Genomic DNA, 22859 nt, shown 5'->3' on the forward strand with positions numbered 1-22859 from the left:
AGCCGAAGTCCTTCAAGCCGTAGACCCAGCAGGGCATGGGGTCAGTCCTGTCGGTTCCAACTCTCCAGCCGCACGCGCATCGACACGCGTCGCTCACTTTCTGACATGTGCTCTGCTCGCCTAGTGCTCCTGCCCTAGTGCCCTGCCAGAGTCCTCTCTCTCTCTCTCTCTGACTCACCCGCGTACGGCAACCTTTATTGCTATCGCATGCGGCATGCCCTCCTCCACGGACAACGGCTCCTCCTGGCGAGATAATTGCGGTTTGGACGCACGCCAGCGCGAGCGCGCAGCACCGGGCACCGGCACGCAGACGCAGCGAGGCCGAGAGGGCGCGCGCTGGTACGGGCGAGAACTGGCGGCACATCAATCGGCCATCACGCGTCGATCAGGGCTCTCTGCCCCGTCCCCTCTCCGGGCGGCCCCCACCATGCAACTCGCAAAAAGCAACCGCTCCTGGTGGTGCCGTGGTGGGCGAGTGATCGGTCGCTACCTGATGGATCGTCACGGCGTCACTGCCAAGTAGATAGATCGATAAGACGATAAATACTAGAGAGAGAGAGAGAGAGGGCGAGGCAGAAGGTTGAAAAAACTCTCCAAATAAAAGCGTTGAGTAAAAACACCTCGCCCGGCCCCAAGGGTATGTACGATCACACAATATAAGCATATATCTCTCTGCTGCGGTGCTGCCTGCTTAAAGCAACCCAGGACTCCCGAGCTAGAGAGGACGGTGGTAGAGAGAGAGAGAGAGAAGAGGGACGCAAAACAAGCTAGCTAGGAAGATGGGTCGCGGCAAGGTGGAGCTGAAGCGGATCGAGAACAAGATCAGCCGGCAGGTGACGTTCGCCAAGCGCCGGAACGGGCTGCTCAAGAAGGCGTACGAGCTGTCGCTGCTGTGCGACGCCGAGGTCGCGCTCATCATCTTCTCCGGCCGCGGCCGCCTCTTCGAGTTCTCCAGCTCGTCATGGTACGACGCACACGCATGCGCTCTCCCGCCTGCCCTGCATGCATCTGATCTATGTATATTCTGCAACGCATCATGCATCCCCAAAACGAACAAAATTAATTTAATATACTAAAGGAGAGCACCTGCACTTTGGGTCTTTTTCCCCCTCATCTTCTCGCTTTGTTCACTTTAGCATTCCGTTTTTTATGGTTGGATTTGCCCTCTTAATTTATATATGGCTTGGAAGACTCACAATTGCTCATAGATCTTTTGTATCTATCTATTTGGAAAGCTTTCTCTCTCTTCTTTTTAGTCTTTGGCGGCTTTGTTTTCATGCATTCATGCTGTCTGTCTGTTCGTCCTCGTTTGATTTGGAATTTATGGTCACTGAGCTCAATCTCTTTGGGCAATTTTCTCTCTTCCTTTTGGTCTGGGCTGATGATTCCTTTCCCTTGGGCTGCTCTCGTCATTTATTTAACAACTACTCCTACGTACCTCGTTTGATCACTGCGGGGTACGGTGTAACCAAGATCTGGGAACATGAACCTAGATCTTCCTCTATTAATTGTGTTCTACGAGTACTTCTGTATAGTACAAGGAACAAGATATTATGACCGTCTTTTTGTTCAAAAGAATAGTGGAGTATATCCACGCTTTTGCTTACAGTTCATCATCAAAACTTAGGTTTTTCTTCACAACTACAATTACATACATATATGCATACAGTTCTTCCACTTCCCAAGGTAGATCTCGTGAGCTTGATGGATAGTAGACCTGTACCTCAAACAAGATTTGTGTTTTTCAACTTGTTCTCTTGCAATAAGAGGCAAGATCGAGTAAAAAACATCAGTCCATTATTTACTGCCTTCTACCTTCCCTTTCTCTAGCATGGTTGCAAGACTGCCAGTTGCCAAATTCCGTATCCAATTATCCACTCCCAAGTTTTATTTTTACTGCATGCGTTCGGGTTCCTCTTCCCCTTCTGTTCGTCAGATCGCTGGCCTGTGCATCATATCTCCTTTATTTTTGTCAACTCATTTTATCTTCCAAACGAGCTAGCTGATGTGCAGTGCTTAGCTCACCGGTTCAGTCACTAGAGCTGTTTGAAGCCCTCATCTGCTGGTCTAGATGCTACTGTTCCATTCTTTACACAAATCTTCTTTGCTGTTCAGATCTCGAAATGCTATCTCGCATCTTTCTTGAGTCCCGTGTAGAGTCATATCAAGCAGCTCAGCATATACAGCATGCAATATTATGAAGTTTCAACGTCATGCTTTCATCCATGTGCGTAAGCAGCAAAAACCGATGTGCAGTGCATTATTTAACCGCATGCAGGAGCATTTTCATTTCGTAGTTTTTTTTCCTGAAGAAGATATGTCTATCATTAATTTCAGTGTTTTCTGGAAGTTGTAGCAACCAGAATATATATTGCCTCCTCCTTTGCCTTTTCGATCTCATTCATGGAAGATTTTTCTCAGTCTCCAGTTCAATATTGTTTTTCCGATTTTCTCTGCCATTTTTCACAGATTTTCCTCCCTTTTAGTGACTGATCCATAGGTGGAGAATTTATGGTTGTATCCCTGTTGATAGGTGATTCCTATGTATATTATTTTTTTATCCAGTCAAAAATTCTTGATGTTTTAAACAAGATTCAGTCGAACTCTTGAAAGAATTTCCGTCAATAAGTTTAGAACATTTATAGTCTAAAATGTAAAAGTCACAGATTTTTGCTTGAAAAGGAAATTCATAATCTTGTAATTTTGTAGATATATAAACATGTTTTAATAGAAAATATAATAACGATCAAAGTCTTAACTCAAATACTTTGAAATGTCAATGACCTCAACTACTTTTGACTGGACGAACTACTACATATATAGTATATACCCTCTAGTCGCTATTTGTGGTCAAACTTTGATTTTAAAACTTTTGACTATCAAAGCTTTTACAAAATCAAAACATGAAAATAGTTTGTGAAGATTTATTTTGAATACTACTGTGATGATACTATAAGTTTACTAGTTTTTTCTAATACATTTTAATATATAACATGCATGGTCCAACTATATTTTATAGACCATGTGGGCAATGTCGTTGTCCAAAACATTAGAGCGTATATAGGGAGTTTGCTCAATTCGGTTGTAGAAATGTTGACATAAGTAATAAAATAACAAACAAAAGGGAAAACATAACAGAATAATTTTAGTTAGTAATACTGGTGGGACATGGAAATATGTATATATGCACAACTTTATTGATCCTAGATAGTAATAGTATGTAGAGAGCTTGTACCATCATTACATTTTCATATTTTATTGTTCTTCCCCTATGATTGTTCAATTGTAGCGTGGAGGCACAAAGCACAGTTAATCCACGTATAATTATGTAATATACATCCACTATAAATGATAGGAATTTGACTAGATCTTTGAAGAATCATGATTTACGTTGTAAGATATAATTTGTAAATTAAAAAATGGAGTAAGTGTGCACATTAATTTGTACAAGTGTTTTAATTAATTGTTTAAGGCAATGTTGTGGTTATGGGCCAATTGGTGGCATATCTTATGTCATCAATTAGACAGCAGTGGAGCTTGGCCAAAGGATTAGGGGGGAGTCTATATAATTGAGGATTTAAACACTAATGAATAGTAAAATGTCACTATTTAGACAATAGGGATCACATTGAGCAAGGGTGGCCATGGCCTAGCTACCTTGGTCTTAACCAAGTTCCGCCCCAGCAATTAGCTAGGTTAGAGGGTACTGACTAACTGACATCCTAGCGACACTAATTATTAGGGCTCTTTGTTTCAACTTTGGCTTTTTATAAGTTAGAAAATGCAATTATCCAAAAGCTATTTAATTACATTGGTTTTAATGTGGATGAGTCACAACCTTAGAGCATCGTGCATTAGAATCTACAAAAGGAACTCCATACCAACTAATGGATTCTAGTACACACCCACCATACTTGACATTACATGGTCTTCCACATTTTGCAAGGAGACTTATTTGAACACTGGACTGCAAGGACGTACATATGCATAACTGTTATACAATTGTGATTAGAGTAGCAAACAACCAAATAATTTGTTTTATTCTAAGAATCAATTTCTAAATTAACGTAAATTGTTTCTTCTTGTTTCCGACATAAAACACGTTTGATTCTTAAATTGGTTTCCAAACTAAAGTACATTGTGTTTGTTTCTGCTGGCATCCGCATGTATGTTTTTGTTTTCCCTCATGCACACTTACTAGCTACATTATGTTATTATTGAGGACCTCAAGAATTTTGAAAAGATAATTTAGCATATACAGGACTTAAAAATAGATGGCAGCTATCAATCTACCACTGTTTGAAGAAGAAGAAAGTACACATGGTTATATTAATTAATCATGATATTGATCATGTTACATTACGTACCTTATTTACTTCCACTAAGTATTATATCTACAGGTTGTCAACCCATGGCAATCCATGGGTTAGGCGTATAATTGAAACACCAACAAACCTAATACTTTGTCTAAATATGCTTTACAGAGTTAAATCAAGAGTCATGGATATTAGTAGACATCAAGTCTTGACATAAATTACATGGAAGAGTCATTGGTCTTCGAAGTTTCTAGACCTAGTACTTTCCTAATTTTACAGCACAACTCAATTAGTAGAAATATTTACCCTTGGATCCATTCATGGCTTCATGCATGATGTTGAATCCCCCTTTTATTTTAGTTATGGTTTTAATTAAGTAAAAAACTATGTACTAGTAAAAAAATGTAGAGCTATAACTTGACATCCTTTTCCTTTTGGAGTTGGCTAGAATCATAGATATAAACATATAGTCTTGCATTCAAAGACTATAAATTATCTACAAATATTATTACCAGTCTGGCCATATAGATTGCAAGATGTTTCTCACTATTAATATTTGGAAAATCTAGCTATATTTTATTGTACCTAGTTAAAAAGGCAATATTGTACTTTTAATCTACTTGATGAAGTCAGAAGTTGACACTTCTGCGCTTTTAAGTTTGAGTTTGACGTGTTTAGTCAAGGTCGGTATCATTCATCAACTTCATGGTATATATCCAATTCATGCATGGGTCGAATGAAGTATGTATGATTGTTGATTTATATTACTAAATGTAGAGCCTACAATATCAAAATACTATGGTACACGTACATGTCCATGTTATAGTGGCATTAATTGTGACACTTTAGTTTTGTACAGTAAATATGTGCTGAAACTGCGGACAGACTTCTATTGTCTCCAACTAGGAGGATTGATCAGTATGTGGTTATTATAAACCAATAACAAACCATTAGTTGTTCTCAAAAAAGGGTTATCATTTGAGCACTGACCATCTTATTGATAAAAAAATGTTGCCATGCAGTGGAGTTCTCTGGTGCGTTTGAGTCCAATATAGCTATACCTTCTTTAGTGGAGATTGTAGTTATTTGCTTAGATATTTTTTATGAACTATATACCATAACTCCATTAGCATGGTTTTTTCACAAGTAAATTCGTTATAAGATTTGTGTCACATAAAATACAACATTTGCGCTTTTGCATTCAATATTTAATTAGTTTATGGTATGATACTAAAAGTTCAATTCACTTGGACTAAACCTCCAACGGGATAGATATAATAGGCGTAACATATATTTTTCTTGTAGTTGCAAAATTATTCTAAAAAAATATTCCAGTTCACAATACAACGAACTGGCATTGGCACCGTATGGCTTATGCCATACATCTCGGTTGCTGTGCTGCAGCTGCAAATACGTACGTACTACATACTGAACCCTCAACTTGGTTGCTATGCCTATGCTTAGATCAGCTCTCTGCTACACTGCATAATGCAAGCAGCGCTTCCCCACTACCATGCAACGCCTCTCTCTCTCTCTCTCTCTCTCTCTCTCTCTCTCTCTCTCTCTCTCTCTCTCTCTCTCTCTCTCTCTCTCTGCCTTGGTTGGTGCCCGTTCTTCGTAGCACATGTCAGCCCTAAGACATGCACAACATCGCAAGTTTTCTCTGTTGCGTTGACACCCAAATTTGGACCATGATTGGGACCCAGGGAGATTAGATTCTCATTTTTGTCCTGAAAAAAAGGTTGGAATATATTTTCCTATAGGTGCCGTTGGCATAAATAAATAAACATAGACATGGGTGAGAAGATTAAAGAGAAGGGAAAAAAGGTGAATGGTACGAAGCCCTTGTAGTTTGTAAATCAGTCTCAGCTGCAATTCCTGCAAACACTCTATACGTGTGTTAAATATAGTTGCATTTAGCACCCTAGCATCTCTCACTCTGCTGCAATCTCATACCCAGGAGTGGCACAAAAAAGCAATGAGTTTCCAAATATATAACGACTAACTATATATTCAACTATTGTGCGAGGGTATTTGCAACTTAGACTCAATCCTTGGATTTTTAATCATAAGCGCATTTACAGGGGAAGTGTGAATGAACTGTACCGTCATTACCTATAAGCCTATTCCCTATTCATTGTTTCATGTCACACTCTTTCAACATGCCATGTCTTCTAAAGAGCAAATGCTACTTACAAATTACAATGTATAATACTATGGCATTGTTTCTTAGAAATCACACGTCAATTAATTGGTATGAATGACAGTGGCCTCGCTCATAACATGTGAATGCGGTTTTCAAAAAAATGCCTTTTTTGTGACTAGATATATCTCTATGAAGACACTGCTTCTATATCTGTCTTTTTTAATTACTTGCCATGACAGCAACATCTACGTAGCCTAAGTAATGAAAGATGATTGGGTGCCGGGTTAGTTTTCACCAAATTAAGTTAAAGGGGATCATATGGGCAGTTTTACAAAGTGGAACTGTTAGCTTCTTTCCAACTAATATCGGAACTGAATAAATATTGGAAGTATATATATAGTATATATGCTCGGTTGGTGCACAAAAGCAGCAGCAAATTTATATAATAATATGTATTGCACCTTTATTATACAAAGAAATATATCTAATAAATTGGAGTTAAATTAACATATTTTCACGGTGTGCTGACATTTTGTTCTATACGAAAACTAGATGTAAAGTGACCACACACACAGCATAAGCTAATTATGTTGTTGGGATCAGCGGCGAATCTAAACTAAACTGCTGCCGGGGTCGCACAGATTCATGAACTCAATTTGATGGGGTCGTAGCTGGCCGGAATACGCGGGGTTCCACTGATTCATACAAAGTTATCGGGGTCACATGACCCCGACACATGCACTGTGGCTTCGCCGCTGGTTGGGATCATACCAAAGAAACTTCCTTCTTAGTTAATTATCACTGTATGCAAGTGTTCTATTTTTGTAACAGAACTTCGTCATGCACAACATTTCTATGCACCATGGATATGTCCACTGAACAGAATTTAATACAATCCTAAAAAAAATAAATTAATTAAGGATGGCAATTGAACCCTCGTAATTATATGTTTCTAGTGTCAAGTCTCCTCTAAAAAAAGCAGTGGAAAGGAGCAACAAGACGAAATCAAAGAATGTTTGTTTGTGCTGCTAGCTGTCGTTTTTTAAATGCTGCCACTGATCACTTTGATTTCCTTGTGCCAACAGCATGTACAAAACACTCGAGAGATACCGCAGCTCCAACTACATCTCACAGGAAGTAAAAGCTCCACTGGACAGTGAAGTAAGCGTAATGAATCCTTAACATCCTTGACATGATAATGCATTTGTAAATTTATTTTTGTGAGGGCAAAAATCATCTGTCACTGGACAGTGAAGTAAGCGTAATGAATCCTTAACATCCTTTCTCGACATGACAATGCATTTGTAAATTTATTTTTGTGAGGGCAAAAATCATCTGTAATTTTGTCTTATAAAGATAAGCTAAAAATCTATTGATTGCTTTCAGTAGCGACACCAATCACCCAAAAAAATGAACTAACCAGATTTGCTTTATCATCGGTCAAATGATTATGTTCATGTATTTTTCCAAAGCTAATTGATATCATACTTTATGCTTAAATTCCTGTTTTAAATTCACAATGGTAGATTTATTTTTCCATCATAAAGTTTCCTAAACAGTCCAAAAAGTGTGCAGACATTCTTGCTCAGCATTGTCTACAAGGGATAGATAGGATTGGCCTATATATATATATATATATATATATATATATATATATATATATATATATATATATTCTGTGAACGAAATATTGTTGTGAATTGAATTTACTATAAAGAAAATATTTACTATAGTCTAGCTTAGGTTTGGACGGCATTGAAGAATCTTGTCCTATCCGAGTTTAAGTTTTTAGATAGACCTGTGCCGGTGCGTACCTCCGCGTTTGTAGACACATATGTAGTGGCGGAGACAGTACTGGTGCTGCATCACCTGTCCAAGCACAGTAATCTCACATAATTTCATGTGGCGTAGGTTAAAGACAAGTCTAATTTGTTTAGTATTTGCTGGGCGCATGATCTGTTTGGCTCCACCCCTGCGCATATATGTCTGTGCTTTCTTGTTAGACATGTGCTAGTTTATTGTCTAAAAAAATGTTTATGGATGCATCTGGGCACATTTACTTGTGATGTGTGTACGTGAATGCGTAAGTGTGCGTGAATTGTGCTATCAGAAAAGGAGCTATTCCTTTTGTTACCAAATGTAAGATGTTTTAGTTTTAAACCGTAATTTAATTATTCTCTAACTTTGATTATGTTTATAAAAAATGCACCAACTATACAGCATCAAATTAGTTTCCTAAAATTCATAAGAAGTATATCCTGATAGTGCATTTAATTATTGAATCATAGATGTTAATGTTTTTCTATATTTTGTTAAAATTAGAGAAGTTTAATTTAGGACAAAATTAAAATGCCTCACATTCTGGAAAGGAGGAAGTATATTTCCAGTGCTGTAGAGATTCAGTTAGTTGAGCGTTGGTTCTTAGTTTGGTTTTCGTCAACGGGTAAACGAAGGAGCAAACGTCAACATTTTTTGACATGTCAACTTAGAATTTTTGTCCCTATAATAAGAACAAAATAAATTGCAGGGAAGATGAGAGCTCAAATTAGCCACCATTTGTGGCCCTGATATCAAGCTGACGGGCTCAGCCTTTATATTGGATTGTAAGTAGGGGATTGGGCTGTGGGCTGGACAGCTGGGCCATATACAAACATGCCTATCTTCCTCTCGCGGAGACCATCATATACAGTTCCGGCCCATCTCTCTTACCAAATTAATGGATGCGTGCTTCTGATTTTGTTATAATTTTCTAAGATTTATTTATCTTTTGTTTTTTTGTAGAAGCTTTGTTGAAGATCTTATAAATTAATAAAATTAAGAGGGCCGAGCGGGAGCTTGGTTGGCTAGTTCCGACTGGGTTCGGGCAGCCCACCCCCGTTCGAGCGCTGGCCGGCGCGGTGCCTCGCCCGCCAACAGTTATTCGAAAAATAATTTTCGTTGCCTCACGAGTGGATTTGCTTAGGGTAACCTGCCCATCACATTCGAAGCCTCAATAACTTTATATACCCCTTATCCACGTGTAACGTGATTTGTGGTGCATAGGGTAACGTGCTATAACTTTGTATACCCCTTTATCCACGTGTAACGTGATTTGAAATGCATAAGTTCTACTACGTATTTGAAGAGTTAAGATATAAAAAAATAAGATCTAGGGTGACGTGCCCATCACGTTCGTAGCCTCAATAACTTTAAATACCTCTTAGCCACGTGTAAGTGTAAATCTAGCTTGTGCACTAAGGCATGTGTGGGTGAGTGTGTGCGTGTGGTGGTGTAAGTTGGTACATAAGTTCAGATACTACAACTTGTGTTTGAAGAGTTGAGGCATAAAAATAATAATAAAATTAAGATCTATATATATATAGTAGTTATTCTCATAATAAATAAGTCACGTTGCGTATATGTATATACTCATTTATCAGTTTGAGTATGTTGACATACTAATATTAAGATACTCCAAATCTTTACTACGTGAAAAAAATTTCAAAAGAACATATATTTTTTAATATATTATATAATATTATGATAGTAACATATAAAATAAGTATAACCATATACTCTAAGTATACATACATATTTGTCATACATAGTATCCTAGATGGTCTAGTATGATGATATACTCCATCTACGTACACTTCCTCGGACCATATACGTCCTAAATCTAGAGATATACACATGAGAGTAAGTAGTTATATATATATATATATATATATATATATATATATATATATATATATATATATATATATATATATATATATATATATATATATATATAACTTGTAAATAGGGAAATTATTTACTACTTACACGGAGTACTTATTCTCATGTGTATATCTCTAGATTTAGGATGTATATGGTCCGAGGAAGTGATATATATATAACTTGTAAATAGGGAAATTATTTACTACTTACACGGAGTACTTGCTCTCATGTGTATATCTCTAGATTTAGGACGTATATAGTCCGAGGAAGTGTACGTAGATGGAGTAAATAGGGAAATTATTTACTACTTACACGGAGTACTTACTCTCATGTGTATATCTCTAGATTTAGGACGTATATGGTCCGAGAAAGTGTACGTAGATGGAGTATATCATCGTACTAGACCATCTAGGATACTATGTATGATAAATATGTATGTATATTTAGAGTATATGGTTATACTTATTTTATATATTACTGTGAACCCTATCTACATCTCATTTGATAAGCCCTCCCTTCTGTTTCTACGATTTCTAGAGTAGCTCAGTGGGACAGGATTTTTATTTTAGAAATAGACGCTATTTTCTTTTTCCTTTAGAACTAGGTTTGTCCGTTTGTTTGGCAAACATGATCTATATACTGACCTGAACTTTGTCTGTTCCCTTTTTCCAAGCAGGATCTCACGTTGACTTACTCTGTTTCATTGCGCTCTTTCTTGTAAAAACTAGATTAACTACCAGGATTATTTGAAGATGAGGACAAGAGTTGAGTTTCTTCAAACTACACAAAGGTAGTATTCAAAATGGTACTGAACTACTGATTGCTTGTTTCAGGTGCACAAAAATTGTTAATGGGCTTATTATGTATGACATGTACTACTAATTCATTTTTGTAGAAATATTCTTGGTGAGGATCTGGGTCCACTTAGCATGAAGGAGCTTGAGCAGCTGGAGAACCAAATTGAGACATCTCTGAAGCATATCAGGTCAAGAGAGGTAGGAAACTTGACTGCGTGGTTCATATATTTCTACGGTACACTGTTTTCACTTGCATTTGACAATGGTTGATATGTTTGCAGAATCAAATGTTACTTGATCAGCTCTTTGATCTCAAAAGTAAGGTAATAATGATGAGCTCCGCTTACCTTTTGCCTAATTTTATTTCTGTTCCATGCATTCGTACCAAACCTTGTAATGCCGACCTAACAGTTATGTTTTGCAGGAACAAGAATTGCAGGATCTTAATAAAGACCTAAGGAAAAAGGTAACGTCAATTACCTTATTAAAACATCTCTCTGTGTATATATATATATATATACCTACCTTGATGTTAAGTTGTTTACACGCATACATTTCTTACTGTGTTGTCGATGAGAACTGGAACAACTTTTAAACTAAAAACATTATATGCGTCTCTGTTCCGATATGCCTACTTGACGTAAACCTGCTGCTCCGTTACTGATGTCTTTCAAGTGCCAGCTGCAAGAAACAAGTCCAGAGAACGTGCTCCATGTTTCCAGCTGGGAGGAAGGTGGGCACAGTGGCGCAAGTGGTAATGTTCTTGATCCTTATCAGGGACTCCTTCAGCACCCAGAGAATGATCCTTCCCTGCAGATTGGGCAAGTTTTCTTCAGGTGATAATGGCTAAGATAGATAAAACAAAATGTGCAAAGATGAAAGAATGGAGATAGAGAAAAAAGACAAAAATATATAAACATAAGCCACACACTACTGTTATCTCACAATCGCATCAGAGTTAGCCTCGCATGGATGAGGCCATGACAGTATGACACATCATCACAATTCCTGTAGTGAAATAGAATCCTACCACTGCACATTCCGCATTTTAATTTTAGCATGCTTTGCTTTCATCATACCTTAATTGCGTTAATGAGTGTGTGTTCGTCCTGGGCAAAGGTACCATCAACAAGCCTACATGGACCAGCTGAACAACGAGGACATGGCGGACCCAAATGAGCACGGTCGATCTGGATGGATATGAAATGCTCTGATGACCAAATAAGTTGATGCATAGCAGGAATTCACCCTGCACGAAACTATGTATTGAAGCACTGCCCTTAAGCTCCCCCAAACGATTAAGTAAACAGGGGAATAATTCGAGCGCGTGTTCTACTGGCAAACTGCAGCGTGGTGTCCCCGTAGCATGCGGCAGGACGCACTGTGTGTGTGTGGGATTGTAATGGTTATCTGTAGACCTCGTGTGTATTGTGTTGTGTGCGAAGCTTGGAACTTTATATATGTATGTAAGGTATTTGTGTGGCAATTGTGTCATGCCGATGGCTTTCTATTTCTTTTCTGGGAGCTGCGCAAAACCGTCGCCATTTCTGGGCTTCAGTTCAGTTCAGACTTTGGAGATCTCAAACCCATTCTTGCCGAGTTGCCCTCGGGGCGTGAGAGCGCCGGGTCCCACCGTTCAGTTCTCCATGGCCCTCGCGACGGACGCCTCGCCCGTCGCTCGTGTTGGCCACTGCGAGTGACTTGCCGAGTTGCCTGTCGCGGACGCGGGAAGAGGGGACCAAAAACTCTGTTCCGCACTTCTGCTCTGCTCCAGGCTCCAGCATCCGCGCCGAAGCGAAAGCGCGTCCCAACTCCCAAGTCCCAAGTGACCAAGTGAGTCCGAACCCGCGTGCGCGTGGTGTCTGGGCCGAATTATCAGGAGATCCCTGGGCCGTCTCCCTCCCTCTGGCCAGCAGCCTGCATCACCGTGCGCATGGCCCGTGGCCCGCATCATCATCTTCACACGCCGCACTACTCGACTACGTGCCGACGCGAGTAGAAGTCATTGTGAATCTTCGGAAGCAAAATCTATCAAAATTTATGTGAATACTCCTCGATTTTAACGGATATTAAAACTAGGAGTATTTTGTTTTAGCACGTACTCCCTCCGATTTTCTAAAAGATATTATTTTAGACAGCGACACGGTCTCAAAAAAAAATAACTTTGACTATTACTTTTTGTTATTAATTATTTATAAAATATATTCCCTCCATATCGTAATTAGAAGTCGTTTAGGACATGAGTGTGATTACCAATGAGTCATTAATTAGAGGATATTTTTCCTGTCTGCTCCTATTAAATACGCCTGCGAATGCATTGTATACGAGAATGAATCAGAGTTGAAGTGGCTAGCGCAGTGCTATTAGTGCCCCAAGGTCCCAGCTTCGATTCCTGATGAGCGCACATATTTTTGGATTTCGCTATTTTGCATGGCGATTTTGCATGCTACTGTGCGGAACGAGTCTGCCGTGCGCGCTCGCGCCTGGGCGCGCGTTTGCTTCCAGTTTTGGCGTGGTACCATCGAGTTTGGGCGCTCCTGCCATTCAATTTTTCATTTTTTTCAGCCTGACGCTCGTGCATGTGACGTTTGGGATACCTGCAGACAGCTTAATAAAGCGCCGCAGTCCTTCAGTTCATCACGCCACATCTATTCTTCATGCCACTTCGTTTGAGTAGTACTGAGCCATATCTTTAGCTTAGCATGGCTGATTTGTGGACTGGGTTTGATCTGAACGAGCCTGGCGCTGAAGATGACGCCGCCGCCGTTGCGTTCGACCTCGACGAGCACAAAGATGGCGACGACAACGCTGCGTTTCATCTCGACGAGCCTCAAGATGACGACGACGCCGCTGCGTTCGATCTCAACATGCCTCCGATGGAGGATCAGAATAACAATGGTAATGGTCTTTTTTTATGATATTCACAGCAGCCATGCAAAAGTACTCTGTGCCTATTAGATAGGGTTTGATTTGAACTACAATTGGAGTTGTTGAATTGGATCAGAATATGGAGCCGTTGATTTTGATTATTTACATAACCATGCTGGTACGTACTACAAGTGCTTGTTAGCACAATCTTTTGAATAGAATATGCCGTCTGTAAGTTGCATGATTGTGCTTGTTTTAACAGATCATGCTGCCGGAACTAATGAACGTGCTTGTTTTAACAGAACATGCTGCTGTGGAGAACCCCACCGTGGAAGAACAAGTTCAACGACCTCACCGAAGGAAAGAAATGTCTGAACACCTCCGAAAACAAGTTTATCAAGCTTTGTTGGCTAGGAGCAATAATGGGAAACTAGGCAAGAATGACACTGCAGCTGTTGCCGAGCAATTTGGGCTTAATATTCGGTCAGTTCAGAGGGTATGGCGGAGAGGTAAAATACAACTTGCAAACTCAGTTCCGGTTGTGGTTTCTAGTCTAAAGAAGGGTAGAGTAGGCCGTAAGCACATCCCTGTTGATTTAGAAGCATTGAGAAACATTCCTCTAAAGCAAAGAATGACTATAGATGATATGTGCACCGCACTAAATATGAGCAAATGGCAGATTCAAAGGTATTTGAAAAAAGGTTACCTTAGACGCCACTCTAGTAGCATCAAGCCATATCTCACTGAAGCTAACAAGAGGTCTAGGTTACAATGGTGTGTTGACATGGTTAATAGGGAGTTGCTTGATGATCCAAGGTTTAAGGAGTTGTATGACTTTGTGTTCATTGATGAGAAATGGTTCTACCTATGTCAAAAATTTGAAAGATATTATTTGTTACCCGAAGAAGATGAACCCCATCGGACTTGTAAGAACAAGAACTACATCCCTAGGCTCATGCTCTTGTGTGTTTGCGCTCGGCCAAGGTTTAGGGATGTGAATTGTATTTTTGATGGTAGGATTGGATGTTTTCCTCTTGTTCATTATGAACCGGATATGAGAGGCAATGAGAGAACCGGCCGTATCCGTGGAGACTTGATTATGAAGCCCATTACATCGATCACAAGAGACATGATTAGAGATTTCATGATCAACCAAGTGTTGCCGGCCATTAGAGCGAAATGGCCAAGAGAATATGTGGGTAAACCAATATTCATCCAACAGGATAATGCACCCTCTCATTTGAAATTGGATGATCTGGATTTTTGTGAGGCCGCTAAGCTAGGAGGATTCGATATTCGCCTAATTTGTCAACCACCAAACTCTTCGGATTTCAACATTCTTGACTTGGATTTTTTTCGAGCTATACAAACAATTCAATATAAGAAGAATGCAAAAACAATTGAAGCACTTGTTCCAGTCGTGCAACAGGTAATTTGATCAAATTGTTCACACATATTTCAATGTCTTTTTCAACAACAAATTTGCTCATTCATTCATTTCTTGCACAATTGTTTTGTAGGCATTTTTGGAGTACTCACCACGCCTTGCAAACCGGATGTTTCTAACACTACAAGGTGTCTTGATGGTAGCTATGAAAGTGAAAGATTGCAACAAAGTCAAGATACCTCACATGAAAAAAGAGACACTAGAAAGAGAAAATCGGCTGCCATCTTGTATCCCTTGTGATCCATCATTGCTACATGAAGCTAAGGTTGGACGAAAAACTCAAACCTCGCTAGCTCGCTCGACTCGCTCGTTAATGGCTCGACTCGAGCTCGACTTGTTTAATAATGAGCGAACTCATTTTATAATGAACCAGCTCGGTTTATAACGAGCCAGCTCGAGCCAGCTCACGAGCTGCTCGCGAGCCATAATGAGCCAGTCAATTATCAAGCCAGCAACTAAAATTGGGTCGGCCCATATGGCCATACATCCCTAGGCAGCTCGGCCTAGCCCATTCGTGAAACCCTAACCACACACCAGCAGCCGCAGCACGCAGGCAGTCGACTCCACTTCCACCGTAGTCACAGTCACGGTCTTTTCCCTTCCCCCTCCCGACCCCTGACCCCGAGTCGCCGCACGTGCTCGGCCGCACCACACCGCACGTAGTTCCTCGCCACACGCAGGCACGTAGCTCCTCTCTGGTCTCCCATCTCCACACGCAGCTCGCCGGCTTGCCCCATCCCATCCCGAGCTCGAGCTGGTCATGGAGGATGAGGAAGAGGTCCGAGGGATGCTTCCTCCGGTGGCAGCAAGTCTTGAATCGAGGAGCAAACACAAGATGGTGCCGCCCTCGATAGGCAATCATGGTGGCCGCGGTCGTGGTTGAGGATCTGTAGCCACAAAGTCCACTACTCCATCGGCCTCCATATCAGCAGAAATGGACACGGTATGTATTTTTCTTGATGCTTTGTTCTGTAGGAGATGTAGCCTAGAATGTGTCATGTGTGTGATTCGTGTGAACATGTGCAACCATGCAGGATGCCACTATGCCAATATATTTATGTTTATTCATGTGAGCATATGTGATTTGTGTAATCTGTAGACTGTAGTCTGTACGCTAGTTGTGCAGCAAAATTGATTTTTGACATGTATGTAATCTATGTAGCAGCACATGGAGCCTTTGGCGGAGGATGAGGATGGCAGAGAGAACTTTGACATGAATGATGCTACCGCTATATCTGTAAGCATGCCGTCAGATGATGATGAAAGTCAGGAGGAGGAGGATGGAGATGATGTAAGCGTGCCATCAAATTCTTCAAAGGCAGCTAGAGGGCGGAAGAAATTGAAGGCTGGGGCTGGTATTCATTTATCTCCTTCTAAGACCAAGGTAAAGAGAGGAAAGAGGGCTGGTTGTTGGAAGTATTTCAAGGAGATAAGTGTTCAATCTGCGAAGGAGTTTGGTGTTATGGTGACAAAGGCTAAGTGCAGATTCTGTCATAAGAGTTATGTATACCATCCAGGGGGGGCAACTTCACAGCTGAACCGCCACCTTGCCCACTGCACACAGTTTCAAAATAAGCTTGCTAAGGTTAAACAACAACTTGCTCAAGGTACACTCAACTATGTTGTAGATGATGGCTGTCTTGTTGTTAATCCTAGTGAATATGACCATGAGCACACTAGAAAATTGATTGCAAAGATGATAATTGTCCATGAGTATTCGTTTAGGATGGTTGAGCATAAATGGTTTAATATCTTGATGAAGTCGATGAATAGCAAGTATGAATGTATTGATAGGAAAACTATTAAAAATGAATGCATGAAAGTTTATGAATCTGAGAAAGAGCAGCTAAAGAAGAGTCTTAGAGAGGCTGAATCAATAAGTTTGACAACTGATTTGTGGACATCCAATCAAAATGTTCAATACATGTGTTTGGTGGCACAATACATAGATAGTTGTTGTAACACGACTTCGGCGGGTGGCGAAGGCCTCCGACAGCGAGGTGTCACCAAGGCGTCTTCGACCGTCTTAGGGAGGAGACCTGGCGCTGACTAAAGGAACTTCCCCGGCTATGCTCGAAGGGCGCTGCACGAGGTTCAGCGCCCTCATCGTGGATTTGGCCTGGGCTAGGCACATACATCTCCGACCGCCCAGGTGGGCGGCACCCCGCTTCGTCTTACGAGCGTCTCCGGCGATAAGGGCGGAGACCGCCCTACCTTTGAACTAATCAAACAAGCAATCTTGCCTAAGTGTGTGCAGGTACTCAAGCATAGGCGCCCGTGGTCCGTGCAAATGCGCCAGCATGGCCCCCGCGCGGCCGGGCGGAGACCTACGGATGATGTCTCTGACCGGACCGGCGGAGACCCGCCAAGGCGACGGTGTGCCCCTAAAGACGGAGGCTAGTGTCGGGAACCATGGCCCCCCACGCGGCCGAGCGGAGACTCGCGGGTGATGTCTCCGACCGGACCGGCGGAGACCCACCGAGGCAACGGCGCGCCCCTGAAGATGGAGGCCAGCGTCGGAAACCCAGGCCTTTGGGCCGAAGACCGAGGCATGGTGGGCCGACCGCTCATGGAGGCCCGCTACTTGAAGACGGTATGGCAGGATTGCCCCGTAAACAAGAGGCTAGCGGCGGAATATTCTAGGAATATACTGTAGCAGTTGAGGGGCATTGTAATAAATTATATCATGAAGTAGTTGAGCCCTATAAATAGGGAACACTTGTAACCGTGGAGATGGTTGGGAAATGAATCGATGAAACCCTAGCTTTCCGTGCCAGCTCCCTACATGCCCTCTTGTCGTGTCTGTCCCGAGCCTCTGTCCGAGGGCGACGTCTGACGAGCGGAGGCCTCAGTCTCCCCCACTCTGTCTGGAACCACCAGTTTCAACATTGGCGCCCATCGTGGTTTGGCCGAGACAAACCAACGATGGCAGGGAAAAGAAAAACCACCACCAGAGCAGCAACGACCACGGGTCAGAGAGGAAGGCCTAGGCGCACCACTCGTAGCACCTACGCAACCTCACCAGTGGAGGATAGCACCAGAGTAGATGCCCAGGGTCAACAACAGGAACCCCAACATCCAGAGATCCAAGATCCGGAGGCCCAACCAAACTCAGGTACAACACTTGAGCAAGAACTGCAATAGCTGCAAGCACAGCTGCAAAGAGCGCAACAAGAGAGGTACAAAATGGCAGCAGCTTTCGTAGCTAATCAGCAAGCCACTCAAGCGTTAGCACAAGCAGCAGAAATAAGGCAGCAGTTGGCAGTCCTACATGCTGAGATGCTAAGTATGCAGCATGCATTACCAGCATCAACCTCCACGATCCCAGCCTCCACAACAACACCAACCGCAAACATGCCTCCGCCAGTGATTAGCCCAACCACAATGCCATCTCAGGTGATGCGGAGGCCTATCGACCCCAAGTCCCCACTCTCGGAAGGCATACAACAATCATCATGGCCAACGGTGTACAAGCCAATCACACTACCAAAGTTCAACGGCAAGACAGATCCCCATCAGTTCATCATGAGTTACGAGGCAGCAGTAGCCTCCGCCAGCGAAGACGACGCCATCCTGGCAAAGTCATTTGTTATTGCTGCCGAAGGTGACGCGTTGGCTTGGTATTCCATGCTCAAACCAAGCACAGTCTATTCCTGGGAAAATCTCCGGGACAAGATATTAGCAAACTTCAAGGGGCTAGCAGCACAGTCGCTGACATCCACAGATCGGTTCCAATGCAAACAAATGCAGGGAGAGACACTACACGACTACTTTCAAAAATTTGTGCAACTAAAGGCGAAGGCACCAGATGTCCCAGAAGAGATCGCCATTGAAGCAGCGATCAAAGGGCTCCGAATCGGGCCATTCGTAGCACACCTAGCAAGAAAGAAACCAACTTCCATACAATAGTTGTACGACGAGTTCGAGAAGTACTGCAGATCAGACAATGACCTCTGGAAAAGGCTAGAGGAGCAGGGTCAAAACAGACAGCAAAACAACAGCAAAAACTCACAGAAGAGCTATGCGAACCAGAACGCATCAAATCAGAAACCAGGCCAGGGGCAGGTGCTCAGCATCGAGGGTCAACCTCACCACGAACAAGAGGAACTGCCAGGGCCAGCAGGGCCAAAGACCCAGACCAGGAACCAAGGTAGGCAAGGCTACCAAGGCAAAAACTGGAACAAAAACCAAAACAACAAACAACGCATGCCATATTGCGTTTTTCACGGCAAAAGCGCAGGACACAGCACCAAAGATTGTCCGGAGACAAAGGAGACACAGGAAAGAATGAAGAACAAGCAGACCACCCAACCTCTGGCACAGCAGAACACAAGAGAGGTCAACACCACCTACACAACTGGCCACCAGCAGTACTGCCCGATGTACCCAGCGCTTAACGCAAACCAAATACATCCCTCCACACTGGCCTCTGCCTATTACCTAGAATTCTTACCAGCATGGCGGTCAACGCCCTCGCAGTAGCCCCCGGTGGGCAGCTATAGGTCAGAGGCAAGCCTGACCTACATAAACCCAAAAACTCCCCACATAACCTACCTCGAAACAAACCAATCGCCACAAAACCAAAGCAGGTTCGAGTATCCACCGCAACAGCAGCAAATGCAACAACTGCCTCCGCCTCCACCTCACAACCAACCCCCAACACCAAAAAACGAGCCAAACCCATAAAACCAAGTCAACCCTCATGGAGCACTGCCAACAATAGGCATGATACTGCCAATTGCTGGAGGATCATCAATGGAGTTTTAAATGAAAAAGCAGAAAAAGAATCACCTCCGCCTAGTAAACAATGTAGCAGTCCAGGGCACAGCAAAATACATAGATTGGTCCAGAGTCCCAATCACATTCACAGAAGAAGATCTCCAGCTAGAAGGCTATCCTCACACAGACGCAATGGTGATCAAAACAAACATAGCAGCATGGGAGATAAGCAAAGTGTTGATTGACACTGGCAGTTCAGCAGATATCATCTTCGCAAATACCTTCAACCAAATGAAGCTCAGCAGAAATCAATTACAGCCCTCTAAATCCCCATTAATAGGATTCGGAGGCAAGCAGATACAAGCACTAGGAAAAATATCACTCCCAGTGTCTTTCGGAACCCAAGCAAATGCTAGAACCGAGTACATAACCTTCGACGTCGTCGATTTGTATTACCCATACAATGCCACCTTGGGCAGAGGGTTCACAACCAAATTCAATGCAGCACTACATATGGCCTACCTGTGCATGAATATACCAGCACTCCATGGTATTATAACAGTCCAAGGCAACCAAAAAGAAGCAAGAAACATAGAAAAAGCTATCTACAGAGCCCAAAGAAACATCAACGTAGTCGAGTCGGCGGACAAAGAACAAGAGCCTCTGGATATGCCTAGAGGAAAAACAGATATGGCAGGACAAGAACAGACGAAGCTGATCCCTCTAGAGAAGGAGTTACCAGATAGAAAAGTAACAATCAGCTCAGAATTGAGCAAGGCAGAGGAGGAAGAGCTCATGGAAACTCTAGTAAAAAATAAGGATATCTTCGCCTGGTCAGCCTCTGACCTCCAAGGAGCCAACAAGGACATCATACAGCATGAACTGGATATCAATGAAAACATGAGACCAAGAAAGCAGAAACAGAGAAAAATGTTGGAGGACAGAATCCTGGCAGCAAAGGCAGAGGTGCAAAGATTGCTAGATGCAAAAGTGATCAGGGAAGTCAAGTATTCAGAATGGCTTGCAAACGTAGTATTGGTACCAAAGAAGAATGGCAAAATGAGAATGTGCATAGATTTCACAGATCTGAATAAAGCTTGCAAAAAAGATCCTTTCCCATTGTCAAGAATAGATGCCTCCGTCGACAAGGCAGCCAAATGCCAGAGGTTCTCTCTACTTGACTATTTCTCTGGGTACCACCAAATCTAGATGAAAAAAGAAGACAAAGATAAGACAAGTTTCACAACTCCATTCGGGACATATTGCTACACCAGAATGCCGGAAGGCCTCAAAAATACTGGCGTGACCTTTTCCAGAATGACAAGGGAAGTTTTGGGCTCACAACTAGATAGAAACATCATAGCTTACGTTGACGACATAGTGGTCATGAGCAAGAGCAAGGATGATCATGTCTCTGACTTACAGGAGACCTTCGCCAACCTCAGGATAGCCGGCCTCCGCCTCAACCCAAAAAAATGCATATTTGGAGTCACAAAAGGGAAGATGCTCGGATACATCATAAGCAGCGAAGGCATCAAAGTGAACCCGGACAAAACCAGAGCAATAATGACAATGGCAGAACCCAAAAACAAGAAAGAAGTGCAAAAGCTGATGGGAAGAATAGCAGCGCTCAACAAATTCATCTCAAAATCAGCAGAACGCAGCCTTCCCTTCTTCCAAGCCCTGAGAGGCGGAGACAACTTTGAGTGGGGGCCCAAGCAGTCGGAAGCATTTCATAACTTGAAAGAGTATCTAGCAAGCTCACTGGTGGTCTCCGTCCCAGAATTAGAAAGCCACCTACTGCTGTACGTGGCGGCCTCCGACCATGCGGTCAGCGCAGTCCTAGTTCACGAGCTTGAAAAAGAATCAAGCAAAGCTCAAAGGCTAGTTTATTTTATCTTAGAAGCACTGTCCGAAGCCAAGCTAAACTACACGGAGGTGGAAAAAGTCACCTACGCAGTACTGATGGCATCAAGAAAACTAAAGCACTATTTCCATGCCCACGAAATCTCAGTTCCAACATCACTGCCATTGCAAACCTACTTAGAAACAAAGAAGCCTCCGGTAGAATAGGCAAATGGGCTACAGAGCTATCACAATTTGGTATCTCGTATATCCCCAGAACAACAATCAAATCACAAGCACTAGCCGATTTTGTAGCAGATTGGACACCTCCGACAGAGACCAAGGTACAACCAATCAGCCAAGGCTGGACAGCATTCATGGATGGAGCCTGGGGCCAAGCCGGAGCAGGAGCCTCCACCGTCTTAACGGCACCCTCCGGTGTCAGAATGAAATACACAGCAAGGCTAGAGTTCAAATCAACAAACAACATTGCAGAATACAAAGGCTTGATCCTAGTGCTAAGCAAAGCAAAGTCCCTAGGGGCAAAAACATTGACAGTCAAAACAGATTCTCAAGTGGTCACTGGCCAAGTAGAGAAAGAATACACAGCAAGAGAGCCGAAACTCATCAAATACCTATCCGTTGTCAGAAATTTGGAGTGGAGATTCGAGGGCTTCACCCTGAAGCACATACCAAGAGCAGAAAATGCAGAGGCAGATGAATTGGCAAAGGCTGCAGCAAACAACCTGCCACTGCCACCAAATACTTTTTACCAGATCTTGAAGTCTCCAGCAACTGCGGAGACACCTAAGGCACTAAAGGCAATACTACACCTACAAAATGAAGATTGGAGAAAGGCGATAACAGAATTCCTAGAAGGCAAAACCAGCGAAGAAGATGAAGCAAAAGCAGCAAGAATACAGGCCAGAGCAAGGAATTACACAATCCTAGATGGTGTACTGTACAAGAAAGGAGTAGTCTAGCCTCTCCTCAAATGCATATCGCAGAGTGAAGGCATA

At 42.4% G+C, this 22859-nt stretch overlaps 2 protein-coding genes across 5 annotated transcripts in view; both read left to right on the forward strand.

Annotated features, from left to right (window-relative positions):
• Nucleotides 1–612: 612 nt before the first annotated feature.
• LOC136550000 (MADS-box transcription factor 1-like) lies at nucleotides 613–12447 on the forward strand. Of its 4 annotated transcripts, none has more exons than XM_066541444.1 (8): nucleotides 613–964; nucleotides 7548–7623; nucleotides 10893–10954; nucleotides 11060–11159; nucleotides 11243–11284; nucleotides 11386–11427; nucleotides 11637–11715; nucleotides 12081–12447. In XM_066541444.1, the coding sequence occupies exons 1-8, from the start codon at nucleotides 780–782 to the stop codon at nucleotides 12110–12112; spliced, it is 618 nt and encodes a 205-aa protein (XP_066397541.1). In that variant the 5' UTR covers nucleotides 613–779; the 3' UTR covers nucleotides 12113–12447. The 4 variants fall into 4 exon arrangements, with proteins under 4 accessions (XP_066397541.1, XP_066397550.1, XP_066397531.1 ...); XM_066541453.1 differs by having other exon boundaries at nucleotides 618–964; nucleotides 11643–11715; XM_066541434.1 differs by having other exon boundaries at nucleotides 620–964; nucleotides 11637–11797.
• A 1216-nt stretch (nucleotides 12448–13663) lies between these two features.
• Nucleotides 13664–22859, forward strand: part of LOC136467744 (uncharacterized) — a 32532-nt gene continuing 23336 nt past the window's right edge. Inside the window, exons 1-4 of the mRNA XM_066466522.1 lie at nucleotides 13664–13859; nucleotides 13949–14007; nucleotides 14092–14325; nucleotides 16439–16883. Of these exons, the coding sequence (XP_066322619.1) occupies nucleotides 13664–13859; nucleotides 13949–14007; nucleotides 14092–14325; nucleotides 16439–16883 (934 nt within the window). The remainder of the gene's footprint in view (nucleotides 13860–13948; nucleotides 14008–14091; nucleotides 14326–16438; nucleotides 16884–22859) is intronic.

This window comes from Miscanthus floridulus, chromosome 1 (genome assembly GCF_019320115.1).
Source record: "Miscanthus floridulus cultivar M001 chromosome 1, ASM1932011v1, whole genome shotgun sequence".
NCBI lineage: Eukaryota > Viridiplantae > Streptophyta > Magnoliopsida > Poales > Poaceae > Miscanthus > Miscanthus floridulus.